This window comes from Anticarsia gemmatalis, chromosome 4 (assembly GCF_050436995.1).
Source record: "Anticarsia gemmatalis isolate Benzon Research Colony breed Stoneville strain chromosome 4, ilAntGemm2 primary, whole genome shotgun sequence".
Lineage (NCBI taxonomy): Eukaryota > Metazoa > Arthropoda > Insecta > Lepidoptera > Erebidae > Anticarsia > Anticarsia gemmatalis.
Genome location: NC_134748.1, coordinates 9,568,950 through 9,592,631, shown reverse-complemented (window position 1 = coordinate 9,592,631; position 23,682 = coordinate 9,568,950). Strand labels below are relative to the sequence as shown.

Here is a 23,682-nt window from a genome sequence, read left to right as displayed (position 1 = left end):
GTAATTAGGATACTTCTATCTTATTCCCTAAAACAATTTAATCAAAATCCATTATTCAATCATTCACATAAAAACTACATATAATTTCATACAGAAATACGGTTAAATATATTTTCTCTTACATCTAATACTACATCCATAATTTCGTGGGTAGGTTTATTTTTTTTTACATTTTCCACATAATATGCAATAAATATATCTTATATAAATCTCGTACATAACACGTATTAGTATGTCTCTATTGTTTCTGCTACACGCTGTAAATATTTCATTTAGATTTCTTTGATTATTTTTTTCAGGTATTCCGTTCGTTTAGGATATGATTCTGCAAAAGACGTAAATCTTTTTGTTTGTAAGTAACTAGGTAAAAGTTGCAAAATGTAGATATAACAATGTACTTACAATATGACTTAAAAACTTTAAAGACACGATGACTAAACAGAAAGCAAATAAATTACGATACAAATCAGTATTTCTCCTACGGTCACAAGCATCGCTACATTTCAATTTTTGTAAACATCTACTAGAACAAAACAATTTTCAAAACAACGCTACAGATTTAACGAACAGCAGACTGTGACCATAGCTGAAATATCTTTTATCATTAAGATTAAATAAACTTTACTGACTAGATCAATTCACAGGATACGCATTTCATGCACAGTAAATAATAAATATTTTCATTTAAAGTAACTTACGAACAATAAAATTAAAATAAAGAAAACTTGTAATTGAAAAAATGCTTCGTAGCTTACATTACAATTAGCCATTTTAATCAATCTTTATTTATATTTAAATATAATAAATATACAGTAACAGTAGAAAATAAAGTATGTAAAGGTACAACTGAAAATAAACCCTTTAGATACTCTAACAATTGACCATGTCTCCAACACTCCAATTAATAAGCTAAAATAAATGCTTTAACAAAATATGAAATAGTTTGTGTCATATAATTTCTAAATACAATAAATAGGCTCATTATGAAGTCTCCTTATGAAAATATTAAAAGCTTTTTAAAAAAATAAATGCCAAAATTACGGCACACCTAAATGTAGAGACAGTCAATATTTTAGTTTCTGTACCTACACTACATCTTCAACGGACAAAGAATATTTTAAAGTATTTGCATTAAGCTAATAACACATAGATCCAAGTTAAGAATTCCAATAAAAATGTAATGCAGTCTATTCCTGGATAAGTAGTGATGGGGTTTTCTCATAGTCATAAGTAGTCAGAGTCTGAACGAAGATAAAATGGTACAAATAATTAAATCACCATCATTTTGCGTAAGAAATTCTCAACTCGGAGTTAAATTTAAATAACATTAATTTCACAATAATCGAATACAATAATAATATACATGTTCTAATGTAAAGTAAAACATAAAGTGTCATGTGAGCGCGCGGTGCGTTTAGTTGGACTTTTCCTTTGTTTCAGTGTTGCCGTCTTTGTCTTTTTCCTTTTCTTTCTCTTTTTCCTTGTCTTTTTTCTCTTGCAGTTGTTGTAGGTGTGCCGGTAAAGCTTTAAGTATGGCGTGTACCTATGAGAGAAGAAGATATTTAAAACTTTATGAACCCACCAAGCAAGAGTCTCATCTTTGAACGTGAGGTTGGCTTTGGTAATCCATTGACTGACCAAAATTTATTGATTGACCAAAATCAAGCTGGAAAATTTGCTAGCATTCAAGAACTATCTAAAGAATTCAGACAGACATGGCTTTGTTACAGCCTTTTCTTTACGTTTCAGCAGGTTTTATTGATAAAAAGATTAATATTTAAATATCTAAAAGAAAAATGACATTACCTCTTCAGCAACGGCCATGAGGACGAACTCGAACTGTTGCTTGGTGGCGACGGTGCGGGTGCGTTGGTCGCGGATGTGTTCCAGGGTGGCTGCGATGTCGATCTCCTTGGCGCCCTTCGCCATGCGGTTCAGGACCATGTCGATGAGGCAGTACGTGCCTGTGCGCCCGGCTCCGTCACTGCATTTAAAATAGGGTTTTTGAATTATCAACCTTGTTATAGATGTTTGACCACTATGCTGCCCTATAAAGTGTTTGCGATGTTAACGTTTGCCTGTAAAATTATTTTTTCTGTGCTTTATAACAGTAGAAGCACTGACATCATGTAAAGATAGAATTATTAAATTGTGCATAACTGCAGTTTCATACAAATATGTGATGACCATATCAGATTTAAGGCAGAATTTGACCTAAGCATTTATTGTACCTGTCCCATGTTCTTTGACTTTTCAGTAGATATCGATTAGTTAATTGAACATTAAGTAGGCGTAATGAAATGAAGGCCGAAGGCAAATGAAAAGCAATACGTGATTACAAAAAAAAGTATAGCAATAGGTATTTTTCATCAATCATCTGATTAGATCAATCGCATGCAAATTACCGATACGTCGACAGTTAATCAATACGTTTTTCGTTCCAAGTCGCGATATGCACGTATCACTAGGTTACCTATTACATCATTGAAACAATATTGATAAACGGTGTTTGCCTCTGTGAAACGAATCAGACCATATTTTTTGACATAATAGAAAATGGAATAGTAGTTTGTCTAGGTAAATGACAGTTATTTCGTATATTTAATAAATAGTTATCCTCTGCTCTATCAAAGTTACTTTTTTGAGGCATAGAAGATCAAACACGCAACATACAATTGAATTATTTAATCGGATTAACTGTTATGAAATATATTGTTATCTAAGAAAAATAAAATGACAACAATTATAATTATGCGTAATCATTATCTTGATCTACCACACGATTATCAAGATTCGTAATAAAATTAAAGTCGCTTTTAGAAAATAATTTAATCCGTAGCCATGAATGTACCAAAATAAAAACAGCACTAGATTTATACTGGAAAATTTACCTGCAGTGGACAACGATGGGGCATGATCGTCCTCGGTATGACTTGTTCACTTTTCTGAAAAAAAAACAAAATAAAATAAAGATTTAGTACACTCCTTTCATTACCAACAATTTAACTATTCAAAGTTCTAGTTAAATCCAACAATTTTTTAGATAAATCTCTCAAAAAAATGGCAGGCAGGCGATTGTAAGTATTGTAAAATTAACTTAAACCGAACAAGTTTCTTTGAGAAATGAGAAGGAAATAAGACTTATCGTGGGATAACAAGTACAAGACAAAGAAATATAGTATCACAAGTTTTACTGACCTCCTAAATTCAAGCAGTGCTTTAGTAGACGATGGTACGCCGTTCTCTGGCCAGGAGAGGAAGTGGAACTGCGTGACGGTGCGAGTCTCTCCCGTGCGCTGGTTCTTCAGGTAGAAGCTTCGTACCAGGTAGTCATCGCACCAAATATGTTCGCTCACGAGGTGCACCTGGAACATTGAAATTAAGAAGACCATTGTTAGTTGTATCACTAATGAAACTGTGTTCAGGTATATTTTTGAAAAGGTTTTTGCTACCAACTAGCTAAGTAGAATGTAAGGACAATGGTACGAATAAGAAGATAAATAAAATCGCTATAATCGACCCCTGCGATTATGCGTATCTATAACAGCATTAGATTTTCAAGAGAATAGTATGTGCTGTACAAAATAGTAACAAGTTTTAATGGCTATGACTTCGTCTTATTAACACTTACCTCATAGATATGGTAGAGTTCAGATCCTTCCTCAGGCCAGTAACGATGGCAAAGCTGTTGGCCGTTCTCGGTGAGACGCGTCAGCATCACCATGACGACGCTGCCTTGTTCCCACACCATCTGCCAGAAGTCCGGTGCTGTGTGCGCCATGGGGCCGGCGGCTGCGATGTAAGCTGGATTGCGAGGGTCGTGGTCCGTCTGAAAACATATGTTAAGAATCGGATAAAATACGGCATTAATCCAGTACTACTAGGATTAAAATACAGAAAATAAATAAGGATGAATATATGGAATAAAAAAGCACGAAACGGGGTTAAAGGTTAAGTATATAGATAATTTTCTATTAATGAAAGGGTTTTTCAAATTGGCCTAGTAGTTTCTGAGATTACCTCGTAGTATCGAGTACATTAAGTACATTGTACCAGTTTTTTTCCTAAATTTGTGTCACATTGTACTTACAATTGTCGAAGCATTGATGTAGTCAGATCCAAGGTGGTTAGAGAGCGTGTTCAGCGTCACTCGGGAGTGGTCGTAAGGCAGGACATCAGCGTAGCGGTTCTTGCCGGTATTGTCTGCCTTCAAAGCAGCAGTAGTAGCGCAGGGCTCTGCCTCATACGCGCACAGAGCACGCCACTCCTGCTCCAAGCGATCCTTGTTCCGGAGGTGATCCTCCATGTAAGCCTGAAATAAGGAAAGTAGCTTAATTATTCTTTGATATTTCGTAAATACGAAGAGGCTGTCAGCAAGTATGGAACTGTTTTTACAGATTATTAAAAAATATTGCAGAATTCTGAATAAACTTACCAAAACGATATGTCCGGTAGAGATGTCCATGTTTGTCAAAGCAGGCTCCTCACTCCTGAATAGCAAAAATGTTCCGTAAAATTAATACACAATACATTTTCACAAAATTACAATTAGTACAACTCGGAGGAACTACATACCATGACGAAGTGCTGGACCTAGTTGAAGGTGAGTTGCCTTCGGGTTCTCGCGAAAGGGAAGTGATCCTCTGTGGAGGATCAGCCGGCTGTGGCGGAGCCGCCGCTGTCGTCTGCTGTCCTGACCACTTGCCTGACATTCGCGCCCGACATAACTCCTGGCGCAAAGAACATAATATTTAAACAATTTCTTGATTATGAGAGAGATATTTAGTCTAATGGAGTTTGAAAGCTGCAGTTAGTTCTTCAAAGTTACCTGGTAGTCCAACCTGGCCTCTGCATCGATTTCAGCAGCTGATGATAAGCCTTGCAGCTTCCTCTTAGCACTCATGTCTCGCTTCAACAGTACCGCGAAGACCACGGCACCGATTATCAAGACGGACAGACTTCCGACCAGTGCCAATATAACAGGTGGATCGAGTCCAAAGAGATAAGCATCCGGAGACACTACGTGTTGACTTATTGGTTCGCCTTTGTTCTGCAAGAGTTTATTTATGTTAAAGTTACTAAAGTTATTTTTTCTCCTTGAATTATTTTCAGAAATTTGCTTACCAGACCACCAATGCCTGTAGCCACTATTTGCGCACCAGTTTGACGACGCACTTCTTCTTTCATTTCATCTGAAAATTAACAGTTTTTATTTAGACATAGAATATTGGGCAATAGAATCTTGTGTAAATATACGTGTTTAAATCGTGGAAGGCTTACCGACTCGTTTAGCAACTTCCGTAGCGTTGTATCCTTTACTATTCGCTTCTACTTTAAATGTTACTTCGCTCAAATCAACTCTGAAAGCAACATGGAGGATTAAAATTTAATTTGCCTGACATAAACAATTGCTTGCATTAGCATTGCTAGACTTTTAAACATTTACCGAGGATGCGTGAAAGTGTGTTTCTCTAAACCAAGCATTTCCTCAAGCCTTGAAATGAATGAAGTGCCTTCCTGCCAGTCGGTGAGAAACCTGATACAAAATAGTTATGAAATCCATAAAATATACCTATGTAATTCAAAATTAAAACATCTTCGTGTTTATTTCGTAAGGCACTAGTATTAAAATAATCTCACCTATTATTAAATTTGACGTAGGCGAATGAAGGATCAATGTTTCGATTGTGATCAATAGACTTGTCGTTCACTTGCGGGTGTTGTCCGCTACGTGCTAAAATAAAACATCACATAAAAGTTGTCAAATTCTTAACTAAAACAACATTGGTTTATGTACAACACCGATTAGAACTTTTAACATGCATAATTTTGCATTTAGAGGATAAATAATTTCGATCCAATTAGTTTACCTACGGCATAAAGGATAGATAGCATTGTAACAAGAAAGAATTTAATTTATATTTGTTGACGACAAAAGCTTTTTAAAATTTGTGATATTGTATCAAGAATAAGCGCATAAAAACGTAAAGAACAACCAATATAGGCACTTAAAACGCATAAATACAATCAAACATTAACATATAAACATATAAGCTGACGAAATTATCTTATACACTCTAGCTGCGGGCTAATAAATGTCCCACAAATAACACATCAAAGTATACAAAATAAACGGCCATATTGTATAAAACAAAACATAGACGTAATCACACATAGGCAACACGTTTTATACAGAGGACTATAACAGCCCATGCTCTGTGTCTCACAAAAAAATCAAAATGTGCTGAGTTAGGGAAACACATGGTGCGGTGTTCTATACAAGACGTGGAAGTGCGATTATCAAAATAATATACTGTAAGTGTAATGCAGCGTTAGCCTGTCTGATATCGTTTGAGGGAACATCAAAGATCTAAAACAGTTAGTCAGGCCACCGTGACACTAACCTGTCACAGAGTGATTGCTGAATAAAGTCTTTAACAGTGGTATTTCCGGGCGTGGCCCTGGCTTTTTAACATCGTCTCTTTCCCTACGCTTAAAGCCCCATTCGTTATTAAGCAAATCTTGAATATCCTCGGGATAAAATTTAGAATTTTCACCTGAAACATCGTTGGTATTTCATTTTGTTGCGTATTAACACCCTCATTCTGGTTTGATTCTCGATAACGGGTTGAGGTCGTTAACATAAAGGAGCCTATGTGAACCGAAACAGCCAAAAAATTAAATAACACATTAGTAAACTGAGGAGTAAAAACTAATTGAAATGTTGTACGTCAATACTTCAACAGAACTTGTGAAATAATGTTGCTTTTGTACCTACAATGCAAACGAAGCCAGAAGCAACACAAATTGCCTTCTTTACATGGAGATGACGCTATTTGAACAAACTAAAAGCATGCAACCGACTAACCCTGTAGCTCGTCTGCCCTCAGTGGTCCTCCTTCTGCATAAAGCGCACCTTGTTGTCTATCTTTAATATCACCCCAATTGTAACTATTCATCAAGTAGTCCTTTAATTTAGCATTCAACGCAGGGGAATTATCTGCATCACGCAAAAATACCGCTTTATAATCAAACTTAATAACTAATTTCTATAAATACGTTTAAAATTAAAAAAATACTATTACCTTTTAAATGATATGGGTCTAGTTCCCCACTACCACCATCGATGTTAAATTCTTCTATTCCGTCCTCATCGGTATAAGGTCTTGCTTCAGGTAAGTCGCTAGGGTTTTCATATTCAAAGGGAAAACTTTTGTGGGCGAAACTTTCTTTATAGTTCTTCCTTGCATTTGTTCGGACAACGTTGTCCAAGGGAGAATAGTGTCTGCTGGTGATATATTCTGCAGTATATGGCGATAATATTTTGTCTTTAATCTTGCGGAAATGAGCTCCCACTCGCTCTTCATCGGCGTAGCCCATGTTAGGTTCATTTTCGTTCATCATTTCTGGTAGTGATTTTTTCTCATTGTCAAGAATTACACTAGGTATGCGATTGTCGTCGTCAATTGGTTTCGTATGTTGTTCAGCTTGAATTCTTTCTCTGAATCCTGAAAAAGGCATTATGACAGGAGACTCCTCGCTGCCATCTAAAAGCATTAGGTCGCGAATTTTGTCACTTGGCGTTTCACCTTCTGGGAGTTCATCATCTGAGAAAAATACGTATATGATTATAGGTGATAACAATTATTATTTTATGGGTAAACTAAATTTATATAAAGGATGATTTTAGTAAGATGTTTACTTTTGGGTATATACGGGATCGGGACATCGTCCGCATTGAAAGGCGGGTTGTATACTTCGTTTGCAAAATCTGAGAGTGGCGAGTTCGGTGTGAAACGGACGTACGCCGTCTCATCGGGTTCAATCTGGAAAAGTAATTTCATTGTTTGATATTTATTTTCCTTAAATACTTAAGCAGCACTTGAATGCTATTTGAGAACTCACTTCTAAGTTTTCTTCGGTATCTTCCGGGGATTCGGTGTCTAATTTCGGGTCGGCAAAGTGTTCACAAATCTTGGTATTGACTGTTGCTGGGTCACTACAAAACAGAAAAAAAGTTATTTTTAGTATAAAATCTTTTGGGCTAAGAATAATCTACTTCACTATACAAAAAATAAGCGGAAAGTGAAAAGAATCGTTTATAAAATCTTACAAGGTTTGTCGTAGAGTGTAGAGCATCGCTTGCAGGACACACTGCGTGTACGCGTGTTCCCATCTGTAGCCGCGCGATGCTAGCCGCTGTAGCTCTCCTTCGAACCACTGGAGTTGCTCTGAGCTCATGTCATATCTGCACAAACATTGCATAACAATTAAAACTATAGCTTATATTTACTGAGACCACAACTACCTATTTCTAACTAGACATGCGACGAAGATGTATTGAGTAAAGATAATAAAACGTATGAATTTTATAATAGACATATTGATCATTCTTCATAATTACTTACTGATAAAGAGCTCCTTCGTCAGCTTCCTCCTCAAACACCGGTATACATTTACCGAAAGCGAAATCTGGAACCAAAGTTCACCATCATAAAAATGTTGTTTTGCCTTGTATTCAATGGTGTTGTATCTGACTAGTGAGATATCTAAGATTGTTATGAGTTATGAAAAGTTTTCCCATTATAAGTTGTGAAGTTATTGAACGTACCGTCGTAGCACCACTCCACTCCCTCCACGCATAATGATGCGCTGAACAAACAACCTGGAATACAAATATACTTGTCAGTAGTCTATTCCGTTTTAAGAGAAGGTATTGGTTGTTTACTACGTGATTTCTAAAATATTATTGAATTGCTTATAGGTATAGTAATTATGTATTAAAAGTAGATTTTTATGGCTAAGGTTACTCTTCATCAAGAAATTTGTCTTATGACCAATTTCATCATTCTATTCCAGAATAATAAGCAAAAAAGTCAATCAAAGTCTTTGAGTTACATATGTACCTTCTAATGATTAAATAACCAATCAAGTGAGTGACATATATCCCGAACCATCGCTACTTTTGTAAGTACTAGAGTAAAGTTTACATAGACGCTATTACTTAACTAGCCACCAAATATAAAAAGGTGACTCTTAACGTAAGCATGGAAAATAACACAGAAATATATTGAAGAGTATTAATACCTTACCTAGATCTATTAATATCCCCAGGACTTACGAATGATCAAGAATTCTCGATATAATATTTGCTCGTAATTTATATAATGTATTGGAAAATGTTACGATAACATTCCCTTTCGTGGGTATTTATCTTGTCAAGTGAAAATAACTAGCAGCACAATATTACTGGTAAAATTATTAATAGTTATTTCTATGTTATTTAATCGTCAAGCTTTAAAAATATTATCTTTTTAAGAAAGTTCTTTAGAGGTAAAAATAGATTGCCTAAATCTTCTATCAGCATTATATAAGTGATGACTGTTTATAAAGTAAATATATTTTTAAGTTTTTCTCTCGGCACGTTTGAATAAATAATATAACCTTTTACTTAGGGCAGCTCTAACCGCAATTGAATTGTCTTAAACAAACCTCTAAATTAGCCGACATTAATTGTATCTGTTATAAATTATTCGTAGTCTATTCACAGATTCAGAGCACAGTAAACGCAGACAATAAGCCAAGACTTTGAATAACATTGAAAGGTCAGAAGGTCGTGAAAGTAAATCCCATATTGGCCATTAAACTCACAAATGGACATCTCATATTGCTACATTATATTCTCCAGACAATAAATGTGTAAAAAGACCTTTTGTGCTTTCATCTATTCAACCTTTTTTAGTATTACATCCTTTTAGGGGTTGATCGTGTTATTTACGTTGCTCTTTGAAACGCTACTGTTGGAGAAATTAAACATTGCCGACTGAACGACCAAGCAACTAGTTTACGGTAGTTGTCATTAACTTTGATTTAATTTTTTAGGACGCGTAGCTCAGGACCGGCAATGACCAATTGTTTTCCGGGACCAATCAATGGCCTAAAGATAGTTGCCTAACGACAGTCAAAAATGCGTGATGACTCTTACTCCCGGTTTCTAAGTACTAAATGTTAGAATATAGAAATTTCTAAGTACTAAATATAGCTAAATGTTAATGATGTAAATACTACACTTACCTATGTTTCCATCGGCGTGCGAGGGCGCCAGCGTGCAGAGCAACGCCAGCGCCCACAAAGCCTGCCGCACTGACGGGCGGCACATCACATCTACACAAACAAACCAACACATATTAATTAACTTTCCACACACGGCATAAAAAACGAAACTAAAAAACTTACGTCCACACGAGTTTATTAATGAAATCTAAATCCGTTCTCAAACATGAAGACCAAAATGAAAAAGAAACTAACTTTCAAACTCGAACATGCTTTATAAACATACGTCCAAAGGCTGTTCATTTAATTAGCTTCCGTCCATGTTTTCCTTTGACAAGATTTTCCAGGAAAACTGTCTGGATATGTTTACATTTTGTATCTTATTTAATAAGAGTTATTTTAGAGTTTTCTCGTTAAGGAGGCAAACAAGCTCATTTATAATTAATTATTTTTAAATCATTACCACAAATTGTTAATTATTTAAAGACAGAATAATAATTTATTTAACGAACCGTAAGATAACAATTACACGAAATGTAAGAAAACAAACGAAATGAGCAAATTATTGTGATTACTTAACAAAATTTTCGTAATGCTGTACGTCGAATATATTAAAAGTAGATGCCAAACTATCCGAAGTATATTCTCAGTAAAATGAAAAGTGCCCACGACTCTACAACTTTAATCCCACGGAATTAGCTGCAGAGCCCGCAGTTGACGCAGGGATAATATTCGCAGGCAGGGTACAACATCAAGCTCCGGACTAATAGCCGACCATGGCCGGAGTGATTATGATAATACCTGCCCAAGGGATTTAAACTCCACACAAAATTTTCCGCCACACGTGTTTCATGAGACCCACATTTTGGTAAAACCGCAAATTACTATTACGTCATCTTTAGTGAAATAGCTGAAATTGTGAGATCCGTGACATGAAACCCAACATGATAGGAAATTGCTTCTGCTGATCATGATTTCCGGCGAGATTTGAACTTAATCAATGCTGTATTTTAAACTTAAAGTTCGCTTAAGATGTTTCCATGAGATCCAATGCATATTAAATTTGAAAAAAGGCTGTTTATTTATCGTCAAACAAAGAAAATAAAATATTAAATTTCTGAACTTAATACGGAGATATAACTGAAAGTCACGAACATCAATATTGGTCCTAGAGATTGCAATATGCAAGCCTGCCCACGTCGCAATGAAGGCCGGCTTTTCTACGAGTTATGAGTTTCGTAATATGTTCATTCTTTCATAGTAGCTTTTTATTGAAATTCTTGGTCCTATTTGCATTAGAAATTACTTTTCTAATCATGATGTTATTAGAACTCGTATTACATTTAACGCTTAATTGTATTCGCAATATGAATGTTAATTTACTTTTTTCATAGAGGCTTGTTTACTCCCTGAATGTGGAATTGGGAGTGATAATAATTTATGACGCATTAAATAGATTATCTCTATGAGCAATTTATCTAGCGGCTTATCAGCAAATAGCCAATACTTCCTACACAACTATGTCAGTTACAAATTACTTGGTTAAAAAAGCCTTTTGCTACATAAAAACAATGTAACAGTATGTTTCAGTAGTCGTTACAACACAAACAACAAGCTGTTATGTCCGTCTAATATGAAACTTGTAAAACTCCGACAGATTTGGGTCACGGAATTGGTCACGTATGCTTGTTTTGTTGTACAAAAGTTTTTTATCGTCTGTGTACACAGCCATGGGTAATACAATAACTGTTTTAATTACATAAAGTTTTGAACATTAGCCTACTATTGTACTCATCAATTATATTCTTCGTTTTCGTTCTTGTGAATAAAAAAGTGCAGATAAATAAAAAAAAATGTATTTTTCATTAAAAAGAGGCAAGATAAACAGAGACGTAGAATCGAAGTTTTTTTTTGTTCCACAGACACGAGTCAAGGGATACCCAATGAGTACAAGTTTAGTTGCTAAGCAACGACAGAAAATGAAAAGAGTAGGAAACCTCCTAGCAGGCCTGCTTCACTGATAATATGTTATTGAAAAACAGTTGTAAAGCCTGAATAATACGTAAGCAATAGGTAAATTGCCTTATAAATTCTTTTTGAATACATACGTCACATATCCACAGCTGTACAGCCATAACTATCATTGTACACCTACAGATACTAAAATGTCACAGGTCAGCTCAAACGTATTTACGTCACAGAATATGATATTTGTCTCTCAGTCTGTATTGTTGTCTTGTATGTCTGTTTGTACGTGGGCGGTACAAAGAGGTACTTTGTTTAATGGCTATAATTATACAAATATCTACTTGCTTTAATTGCCTTTTTATTATGAAAAGTTTAATGTTAAAGTCTTGTAACGCTCCAATCTCCATAACATACGTAGGTATATAGTTATCGCGTAACAGTGCGCAAAACTTATTGTACTCGCGGAAAAGAGGTCGCGAGTTCGTATTTCAGCCCTGTCACCATTAGTTTGTACCCAGTCCTAACATTACAACCTGGAAAGCTTATAAATATGTTATGGTTTGTTTAACTATAAGAACAGAAACCGCAATTCTAACAATCTTTGCAAATCAATGAAATAAATATTTGAACATTACAGAAAAACAGATGGAAAGCCCAATCAATTTCCCACGGATACTACACAACACGGCTTCAAATAATTACACTAATAGCGAAAGCTTCGAGCAATCCATCTTGATTACCTGTGTGTTCGCCTGTTCAACCCATGTGTCTTAATTCAGATTGTAAATTAATTCAGCTGGGGTCGGAGCGTCTTTATTTATGTTTAGGAGCACTTTGACGTTTTGTTTAGGACATAATTGCCAAGTCAGACAGTCCCGAAACTTTATTACAAGGTAAATATAAAATACATTAGCCGTAACTCCGTGAAATGAAGCTTCGGTCGATACGGATACCTATCATTACGTAAGTGAGTTTGCAACTTAAGAGGGGACGTAGTGCTGTATTTTCACACGAATAAGAAATTTTCCTCTAAACCTCTAAGAATATAATATTGCTGTATAGTTTCAATAGACGGTAAAATAAGTGGTCTACATAAAAACTTTTACTTTAAATGCTTTTAAGCGATCACCTGTCCAGTAAATGAACAGAAAATTGTTCACTGAATAAATAAACAGATAATTCTATTATGGAAAGGCCAAGCTAGATAGGCTTCTACGTGGTAACAAATCTTTTAAACATTTTAGCTACCTTTAACATTTTTCTATTTCAATATTCCATTTTTCTATTAAATTTTCTTCTTTTGACCTCGCACGTTGATTCAGTGGGCGTCGAGCCAGCTACGGCGTAGGCGTGCAGTGTTGCCATATGATTTATATATTGTCAGAGAAGCTTTAAACTTGAAATCTATTTTCAGGTTTCTCAGAAATTATAACTTGACAGGCTTTGTTTGTGTCGTTGAGCAGAGAAAATATAAGCTTTGAGAAACAATTAATTGAAAAGGGTATTGTTAGAAAGTTAATTACATAATGCGTTGAATGAACGAGGGGCATTAAGCGACTGAAAGGGATATTTATTACAAGAGCGAACATTTATGCACTTAATATTATAATGCAACGGGTCTTATACGCGATTGAAAATTTAAAGGTTAGGATACCTTATTTGCTGCCCGACGTTTCGATCGCATTACAACGACCGTGGTCACGAGCTGACTGATGTGGCTGCTAAGCGTCGTCTTCTTGCGGCGCGAGTTTCGACGCCTACCCTCACTTGGTTTTCACTTAGTGTACATTGTTCGGAATTGTCAGTACTTCGACACACAACACTAACGACGTCTTTACACTGGCGCGTTACGTCATGCCGGCGACGGCTGCACTTGCTGATGACAGGATTCCACGTAGATGATAAACGGTATCCCTCTTCACGGTTGAAATTGGTATGTTTTTTGATTTCAACCGCTTCTCGTACTATCCTGGAGTAATAGTGACGATCTGTGGAGAGGACCCGGGGTTGATGTAGCTCGATCCAGTGATTGGTTCCTGCTTCCAACAAGTGCTCAGCTATCGCGGATTTGTTGACTTGCCGGTTCTTGACAGCTGCGATATGTTCCTTGACCCTTTCAGCTATTGTTCTTTTGGTCTGTCCGATGTATGAACAAGAACCGGCAAGTCAACAAATCCGCGATAGCTGAGCACTTGTTGGAAGCAGGAACCAATCACTGGATCGAGCTACATCAACCCCGGGTCCTCTCCACAGATCGTCACTATTACTCCAGGATAGTACGAGAAGCGGTTGAAATCAAAAAACATACCAATTTCAACCGTGAAGAGGGATACCGTTTATCATCTACGTGGAATCCTGTCATCAGCAAGTGCAGCCGTCGCCGGCATGACGTAACGCGCCAGTGTAAAGACGTCGTTAGTGTTGTGTGTCGAAGTACCGACAATTCCGAACAATGTACACTAAGTGAAAACCAAGTGAGGGTAGGCGTCGAAACTCGCGCCGCAAGAAGACGACGCTTAGCAGCCACATCAGTCAGCTCGTGACCACGGTCGTTGTAATGCGATCGAAACGTCGGGCAGCAAATAAGGTATCCTAACCTTTAAATTTTCAATCGCGTATAAGACCCGTTGCATTATAATATTATGTGTACTAGTCGCGAGAGTTTAAAAACATTTATGCACTTGGCAGCTGTACAGGTAATTTGCTAATGAAAAACTAGAGTAACAACACAGGTAGCACAGAAGTAGACGCTTTTATACTGACGGGCTTTTATACTTAGCTACGCTAGAACGAATATAGTCTCGGGTCTTGTTAACCTCCAAAAGATCTTGAGGCATATGTATATGAATGTATGTAAGTATACATGAATTGCTGTAGGTATACGTAATAATGGCCACAATCCACACCACTCTCGTCAGAGAAAAAAACAGTAATATACAGGGTGTCCCAAAACTCAACGATAATCCGAGACAGGATGAAAGGCCAAGTCATACCGGTTCTAGGAAAAATAAAAAAAAAATCCATATCACTTAGTTCAGCAATAATAGACACTTTTCAAAAAAGTTGAAATTCCACACCCTTGGTCGCATTTTCAAGTCCTGTGATCACCAATGTCACAATTTCGCTGTGTTTTTTTTAATTTCGTGATCTTAATTAAATATGCTATTAATCGTATAACAAATTAATGCACAAAACATTGTTAATTTAATAAATAAAGTTAAGTTTTAGTGAGGCATCTTTCTCAAAAATATCGTTAGTCAACTTTGACGCTTCATACTGAAAAAAAAATGTACTACACTACCCTTGGCAAGTTATTTCAAAAGTTGGCGCATTTAATCAAGATTTCAAAATGGTATAATACTTGCCACTTTTCTTGCCATTAAAAATGTTATTTTTATTTGAACGAAGAGTATCCTCGCAAATGGATCGGACGCAGTGGTACAATTTTATGGCGTCCTCGTTCCCCCGATCTAAATCCAGTAGATATTTTTTACTGGGAATGCATAAAAGAAAAAGTTTATTCGAAATCAATACAAAATTTATCAGAACTTCGCCAGAAAATTGACACAGCGTCAGAAGAAATAAATGCAATGAATTTTGCTTGACTGGTGAAAAAATCTTTTGTACGCCGTTGCAGAGCCTGTATTCGTGCCAGAGGAAAGCAATTATTTTTAGTAAAGAGGTAATTGAGTCAGTCCATAACAAATATTTAATGTAATAAACATAATAGGTTATAATAATAAAAAAAAAATGAACGAACCATCGACCTTATTTAATTATTCTCCTTAAACTAAAGTAATTCCGAATTGTTTTCCTCTAGCATGAATTTAGGCTCTGCAACGCCTTACAAAAGACCTTTGCACCAGTCAATCAAAATTCATTGCATTTATTTCCTCTGACGCTGTGTCAATTTTCTGGCTAAGTTCTGATAAATTTTGTATTGATTTCGAATAAACTTTTTCTTTTATGCATTCCCAGTAAAAAATATCTACTGGATTTAGATCGGGAGAACGAGGATGCCATAAAATTGTACCACTGCGTCCGATCCATTTGCGAGGATACTCTTCGTTCAAATAAAAATAACATTTTTAATGGCAAGAAAAGTTGCAAATATTATACCATTTTGAAATCTTGATTAAATGCGCCAACTTTTGAAATAACTTGCCAAGGGTAGTGTAGTACATTTTTTTTTCAGTATGAAGCGTCAAAGTTGACTAACGATATTTTTGAGAAAGATGCCTCACTAAAACTTAACTTTATTTATTAAATTAACAATGTTTTGTGCATTAATTTATTATACGATTAATAGCATATTTAATTAAGATCACGAAATTAAAAAAAACACAGCGAAATTGTGACATTGGTGATCACAGGACTTGAAAATGCGACCAAGGGTGTGGAATTTCAACTTTTTTGAAAAGTGTCTATTATTGCTGAACTAAGTGATATGGAATTTTTTTTTTATTTTTCCTAGAACCGGTATGACTTGGCCTTTCATCCTGTCTCGGATTATCGTTGAGTTTTGGGACACCCTGTAGATGTGGATAAAACGTGAAGATGTTGTATATAAGGTAGTTCAGTTTCAGTTCTATAACGCTTTATAAAGTCCCTAATATTCAATTCTTGATTTAATTAAAGTAATAACACTCAAAACACTTCATAATGTTTTACAAAGTTCAGCAATCAAATCGAAAGTGGTTTCCTAAAGGTATCCAAAAATACAAAGTTGATCCAACCGGGAACAATAAACATCTCTGAAAGTATTATGAAGTTATGAAACTTCTTGATTTAGCCGAACATAAATAGGAAATGCGACGGATGTGAACGAGAATAGACTTTTATAACTCGGACAGTTAGTGCCTACGAGTCGCGAGGGATATTATATGTTGCTTTAAAAATAGATTGCCTAGTTTACTTGAGTGTCCCTAGAACAGGCTTGCATTCTTTACAGTAATAGACATAACAAGCTCCACATCACTGAGTTCTTTTTTTTTTATTCTAGTTGGTGATCACCCTTATGCCAAAGTAATTCCACCCGCCTGATGCCCTCCGTCCTCACTTAACGACGGCTGTTTGGATTGTCAATTAACGAACGGTAGTAATTAAGACAACAACTGGTACCGACTTTTGGCTTTCCGGATCTTCAAAGCACAGATTCGTTTAATTTCAAAACCTGTTAGCGACAGTTCATGTAATGAAAATGATTTTAAACCTAAAACATTGTTAGTAAGTATGAGGAGCCGTTCCGAATTTTGCGTTCTTAGAATTCTACTCATACTACTCATACAACTGAACCACAGAACGGTTACCGTGGAAAATGTTTCCACTTTTCTTCTTGAAATCAGTCCACAATAACAATAAAGCCTTCGTAGCGGATCTCACGTATCATGCGACATTCACTCATTCACTCTCGGAAAACGCTAAGTGCATTCGATACATTGAGTGGTGAGTACGAGAAACATTTATTTAAGTATCTGCTTTCTCCTACAGCTATAAAGTATTATGAGTTCGTGACTCTCTGTGGACTCGTTCACACAATCGATATTTCTTGAGTGAACTGTTTTGTTTTCTTTTATTCAGGGAATAGACTTATGAGAGTGGTGTTAGACGTTGAACGTGAACATTGAGAACCTTGTCCACTAGATTAGATTTTTCAACTACGCGGGTAAGTTTGTGATATCTATTGAGAAATTCATAGTACCTATTGATTGTATCGAAGTAATAGGTTAGGACTAAGGTTAAAGGTACCGTCTGCTAAATATATGAGTTGAACCCAACAGGCGCTTTTTAAAGGTTTGTTGATACACGTGTAGAGTTTGTAATTTAAATTGTAGAAAGTAAATTCGCTATAAAGTTAGCGCAGTTCGTAAATAACTATTGGTGACCGGACGACGAGCTTCTATCCCAAATTAAACTGAAAACCTCGCACAAACTTCGTGTCGTAACTTTAAATTATAATATAACTCTCTGTGACCTGAATAAATTATTTGACTTTAAGTTTGTACAACGGGATTGGCACGGGTACTACTGGGTAAACTATTTTAAACAAGAATGATAAATTATTGATATCTACTTTAAATAGAATATTAAAATAAAATAAGAAATGTTAGTTTAAATAATAAGTTTAAGTTTTCTGTGTCTTTTTTTTACAAAACAAAACTGTCGCACTAAGAATTACTCTTTTATCACGGGGACTTTACGAACACACGAATAACGGACACAAAATACAACCAGACCCGATACAACTATTTGTGGATCGCACAATTAACCACTGCGCCACTAAGGCCGTCTACTAAAACGAATGATATTAGGATTTTTGGTATTTATCATTTTTAAATCTAGTTGGCGACGTGCGTCTAACGCGACTGCGACGCGTATCAAACGTGATGTAAACATTTTTTTTTTGTAGTATAGACTAGCATTTATGCAAAGGCATTTTGTACCAGTAGCAACCTACGTTATCTAGCTTACGATCAAAACACTAACTAGGTCTTTGACCTGCCGATAAGCATCATTGAAATATAGAGAGTGGCACATTTAACTGCAAACATCTACAGGTACGGTCTATATAGGTATGTAAACACAAACACAAAACTAGACCAGTCGAAAATCAATTGTGACACAGAGCTGAGAACTAGGTAGGCTACGTGAACTAAATGCGATATGTCAGATACTTATGAGTTTAAGTAGATATAGGCGCCAATATTAGGTACTAATACTCTATTACTGATGAACCTATAAAGACTAACGAATTGGAATTGAAATTCACAAGCTAATATTTTTAATAGCATGCCTATATTTTGATATACACAGCGGTATGTATACACAGGTTTTTGCACAATATTCTTTGCTTCATTCAATCAGATTGACCACAAACCTAAAAGTAGTAAGTACCAGAAAGTAGACAAACTCAAGCTTCTATATACTCAAGACCTCAGGCCACAATAACCCACCCACGTTAACTAGAGATTATTCGAACTGGTGGTTAATACTTTTCAGATTACATGCACTTTATTGGTTTAATAGCATCTTGAAGATATGAAACTTGGCAAGTTCGATAACGTTATTACATGACCTTTGAAGTACTTACGAAGACACACAGTTGAAATGGCACTTTAAGTTTGTCATAAAGGTGAGATCTCCACTGGTCGTTGTTCCTCGACAGCGAACTATAAACAGTGCCGCAAATAAAATTAACCTGGTTAATTAAAATTAAAATCTTGAATTCATTTGTAAAGTCAAAGGTCACGCGTGGGTGTAGTGTACAGCCAAGCTTGTGAAAACTTCAATTAACCAATAAACCGGTCCGTACAAAAAGTTTATTTGATTGAATATTTTATTAACTGTGCTGAATGAATGACGCAAATGAAAAACGAAGGGAAATGTTGTAGAATTTATTTATATATTACGATAGTGTATTATAGTTACGACTAGATATCTATGCCATGGTTAGGAGACGGATTTGCTTAATGAATTTAGGCTAGCTTCCATCCCCTACTATCCAATCGCTACCGGCGCAATATGAAAGTATAAAATATACCCCAGGAAAGTTATACGTTACCTGTAAACTATAAGCGTCAAGTACTTTTTAATAATAATTATAATGTTTACATTCTGAGTGTGAAAAAGTAAGTGTGACTTTATGAACTAAGATAGAATTTTCTCAATATATTTATGCTGTCTACGTATATGAATAAAACAATCGAAAGGAAATATAGAAATTTAGAATTTAAATATTTATTTTAGACTGAAATTCAAGCTGCTAGTAAGTAGATTCAACCCCCCCTTCGTCTAAATCTTAAACCAACGGAAATTCTTAAAACATGTTGTTAACTATTGAAACACGTGTGCTCAAACTTTTATGTATCCTGATGGCCTATTTGCAGTACGAAACAGCTGTAAAGTACTCGCCTCCCCGCGATGAAAATTAAATTCAGTTAATGTGTGTATCTGATGTCGACAGACGACACTCTATTAAATGCTAATTACCAGCCATCAAGTCATTACTGGGTGCTCTACTTCATACGCTGTATGTAGAAGAGAGAGTGTATTTTTGTTGCGAAATATTGTGCAAATCTAATCTTTATTAAGTTAGATAATTATTTGTCCATATTCAGAAGTAAGTACTTTACTGACATTTCGAAAAAGTAGACCCATTAACAATACAGTCAACTTGGGTAACTTTGAATCATTTTTTCATATGAAACCAACACAATTGATAAAGATTCATTTTAGTTTTGCAAACTTTTATCAATTGTGTTGGTTTCATATGAACTAGTTTCGATTATGAAAAAAATAATCGAAACGAGTTCAAATTCTTACGTTCAATGTTACCCAAATGATTTAAAGTTAACCAAGTTGACTGTAGATATAATAAAATTCACGGATTTCTACATTTTAAAATAAATTGTTACGGTCCTAGTTTTCAGAAAATATGCTATTTTTATTAAGTATAAGTTACTAGGCTACTAGGTAGGAAATTGTATTAAATAATAACATTTCCTCTGGCAACGCTTCCGACAGAGAAATTAGTTTATCCACCATGTCTGATATAATAAAGCGATTAAGTTAAAACGTAGTAGCTTCTAGGTTTATAAGTAAAACTACCTACGTTTTTTATCTTAATAGAATCAAGAACTTGATAGAAATAAAATATAACGCGACTTGTACTCATCTCATTCCACTAATATAATAAATTATTTAATTGTACTAGTACTACTGCGACAGTTTTTAAGAGTGGAATAATGTATGTTAGTTACTCTATCACGAAAAATCTACTTGACGAAACTGGATAAAATTTTGTACACAGCTAGTTTATAGCATGGATTTACTCACAGGATACTTATATCCCAGGATTTTTACCATAATAGAGAGCTAGGTACAATCAAACACACTCTTTGTGAGAGAAAAACGATTTAAGAAACGTTCAACAACGTACGAGTAGATAATGTGGTTTATTTAAGTCTGTATACTGCACTGCACCAACAAGATTTTCCAGGAACTTTTGTATTCAGCTCCTTTGTAAGACCCGGGTTGTACAGCTTTTATTCACATCAATGGACAACAAACAGTCTATTTTAGGAATACTTTGAAGAGTTCTCTTATAAAATCCACGCTGAAGATAACACGGCAGAATAAGATATTCAATAGAGTTGTGGTCAAAGGAAGCTTTATTAATATCTACTGTTATATAAATAATTTTATTATAAAACGGGTTATTTTTGTCTAAGGTTGCCTAGAAATTAGTTATATAGAATCGAGACATCACATTGGAAGGCCTAGTAGCTTGAAAAACTAACTACGAAAAATTTTTTTTCGTAGTTAGCACCGGGAAAAATAATAAACCACCAAAATGCTACTAAGGACAGGCAACTTATAATTTTCAGGGCATATGTTTAAAATCGGTTGCACCGAAGCAAGTTACTTTAATGTCCTTTATGAAGCTTTTACAAATATTTAAAAGTGATGAGTAGAAAATGTTCAAAACTTTTTGTGTCTCAATCATCCTAGGGATGTACTATATATTATTTGTAAAAAAAGCAGTACCTTGCAGGAATCTTAAATTCAATCTACACTTCATTTCAGTCAGGAACAGGAATAACACAACGTATTATCTTTCCATTACCTGAGTATACGCAAGTCTGTTTAAACTGGTAGAATAATAATGGTATAGTTAAAACCAACGGTTTAAAGATAACATTAATTTATCTTAAAAGTGATTCGTATCAAAGATTAAAAGTCAAATTGAGAGAACGGCACGATTCAGTAATTCAATTTGTTCATCCTCCAGAACGACGTGTTTATCTCATCCAAGGGAAAATATGATATCCTCAACATTCCTTCTAAATCCGTTTAGTCATTACCGCGTAATTCAATATCAAATACCCGTCCACCCACCATCCTGTCGTGTACTTTCCTCATGTAGGTACTCCAACATTTATTACTCTAGTAAGTAATATTGGTACATACATACTTATTTCAATCATATTAGATGTCACAAATTCTTTTACAGGTACGTTGACCCAAATATACCTACGTAGATAAATATCGAAAAGGTCGATCGGACCCATATTATTATATTTCCATTCCATGTGCGGGCAAACACGAATTTGTTAGTCTGTAGTCCCCGAGCCAATAATCTTGGATGGCTAAAAATAGCCGCTCATCCTTCGATCGGATGTTTCCGGAAGAGAAACCTTATGATCGGTTTAGAAGGCACCTACTCCAATTCACAAGCCAAACGAATAAACGCTAATCTAGCTGGAATTAATGCATTCCGAGTAGTCTGTAGCTGTAAGCTTGCACGAGTCCATTAAACTACACTTTACTTAATTAGAAAGATAAAAAAGGTTTTATTCTTCCCACTGTCTGCGAATGAGCTAATGTAATTTAGCGCAAAATTACATTTCCTTTGTATTTATTTACAAAGGAAACGTTTCTTGAATAAAAAAACATCTCAAAATCTTGTACATATTACATGTCTCGTATAATTAAATAGTCCTGACAACTGCAATTAAGGCTGTTATGACCAAAAGCCTATCTAAATATATCCAATGTTTACCACAAGTCGATTTTGGATTCTGAAATTCGATTCAGGTCCAGCTATTTGTTTTGAACCTCATGCATATCGAAATAGAAGCGAAAATCGTGCTGATTCCGTGCCGTTATATAGTTTGTTATGTCGAATCCACTGACGTAGGCACTCATGCCCTTTACCTCCCACGCTAACTGTATCTTGATGCCATTTTTATAACCTGAACACTGAATTTATTAAACATGGATTAGTTTCATTGTTAGTAAATACATTTTCACGAAATCGTCAATAATATTATAGTAGATATTTCACGATTGATTTGCAGTAGAGCGCCTTCGCACCAAGCTTTCTCAGTTAAAACGTCACGGCATCGATTAACGTCGATAAAATATAATGTTCAATAAAAGTAACAGTTATTCTAGAAGGCACTAGATGATAGGTAGAGTCCGATATTAGGTTGATAAACAAACATTCACAGAACTAATGAATTGTTATGAGGTGTCGTGTAACAGGTTTCCCGTTAATATGCAGCTATGGCGACTTCGAGTGGAAAACACATATGAATTGGTGCGGGCTATGAGCTAAATGTAATGATGGTTCTACGCACCGTTTAGAGCCGCCGGTAACACTGGAACATGTTCGAAATACAGCTGATACACTTAGCTCCCTCACTGTGGGCACTGAGACACAGGTTGAGTCGAGTCGGTAGCGGGTGCGAAGCCGCCAGCTGTGTACCGGCGGAGCGAGTCTGCGCACTCAGCTCTATCGATCCTGCGCCCGTCCATTCACGTGCTGCCACTTCGCCGCCTACATAACGACGCACCGACGATGTTACACACCAATCATCATTAGATAACGCGATATTAGCACTGGACGCCTAGAGAACTTACACTGGAGCCACTTCACTAGTGTCCACAATTAACTCTAACGCGACGATCAAGCCTTCGTGTGAAAGCTCCCAGACGCGAATTACGGGGATATTATGTAACGATATAAGTTACAGGGAGTTTCTTGAGCTCCGTATATTACAATATAACTAGCATGTATTGTAAACACGAAACAATGGTGGATAGAGGTAGAGCGCCCACAGCCGCCCACGCTAAGTTATCGCGCGTAGCTCCCTGCAT

The 23,682-nt window shown here is 35.8% G+C and overlaps 1 protein-coding gene across 3 annotated transcripts; it reads right to left on the bottom strand.

The window, feature by feature from the left end:
* Nucleotides 1-13: 13 nt before the first annotated feature.
* Nucleotides 14-23,658, bottom strand: IA-2 (tyrosine phosphatase IA-2). Of its 3 annotated transcripts, XM_076113655.1 has the most exons (23): nucleotides 23,163-23,658; nucleotides 10,075-10,164; nucleotides 8,612-8,665; nucleotides 8,409-8,472; nucleotides 8,114-8,248; nucleotides 7,906-7,999; nucleotides 7,703-7,826; nucleotides 7,086-7,607; nucleotides 6,869-7,000; nucleotides 6,405-6,557; nucleotides 5,641-5,734; nucleotides 5,447-5,536; nucleotides 5,281-5,360; nucleotides 5,125-5,192; nucleotides 4,829-5,050; nucleotides 4,576-4,730; nucleotides 4,436-4,490; nucleotides 4,091-4,312; nucleotides 3,632-3,829; nucleotides 3,199-3,365; nucleotides 2,892-2,945; nucleotides 1,807-1,984; nucleotides 14-1,543 (listed from the first exon to the last, which is right to left on the bottom strand). In XM_076113655.1, exons 2-23 carry the CDS (start codon nucleotides 10,157-10,159, stop codon nucleotides 1,415-1,417), a joined length of 3,075 nt encoding a protein of 1,024 aa, XP_075969770.1. In that variant the 5' UTR covers nucleotides 10,160-10,164; nucleotides 23,163-23,658; the 3' UTR covers nucleotides 14-1,414. The 3 variants fall into 3 exon arrangements, with proteins under 3 accessions (XP_075969770.1, XP_075969771.1, XP_075969772.1); XM_076113656.1 differs by lacking the exon at nucleotides 6,405-6,557 and having other exon boundaries at nucleotides 23,163-23,656; XM_076113657.1 differs by lacking the exons at nucleotides 6,405-6,557; nucleotides 6,869-7,000 and having other exon boundaries at nucleotides 23,163-23,657.
* Between the last annotated feature and the right edge of the window lie 24 nt (nucleotides 23,659-23,682).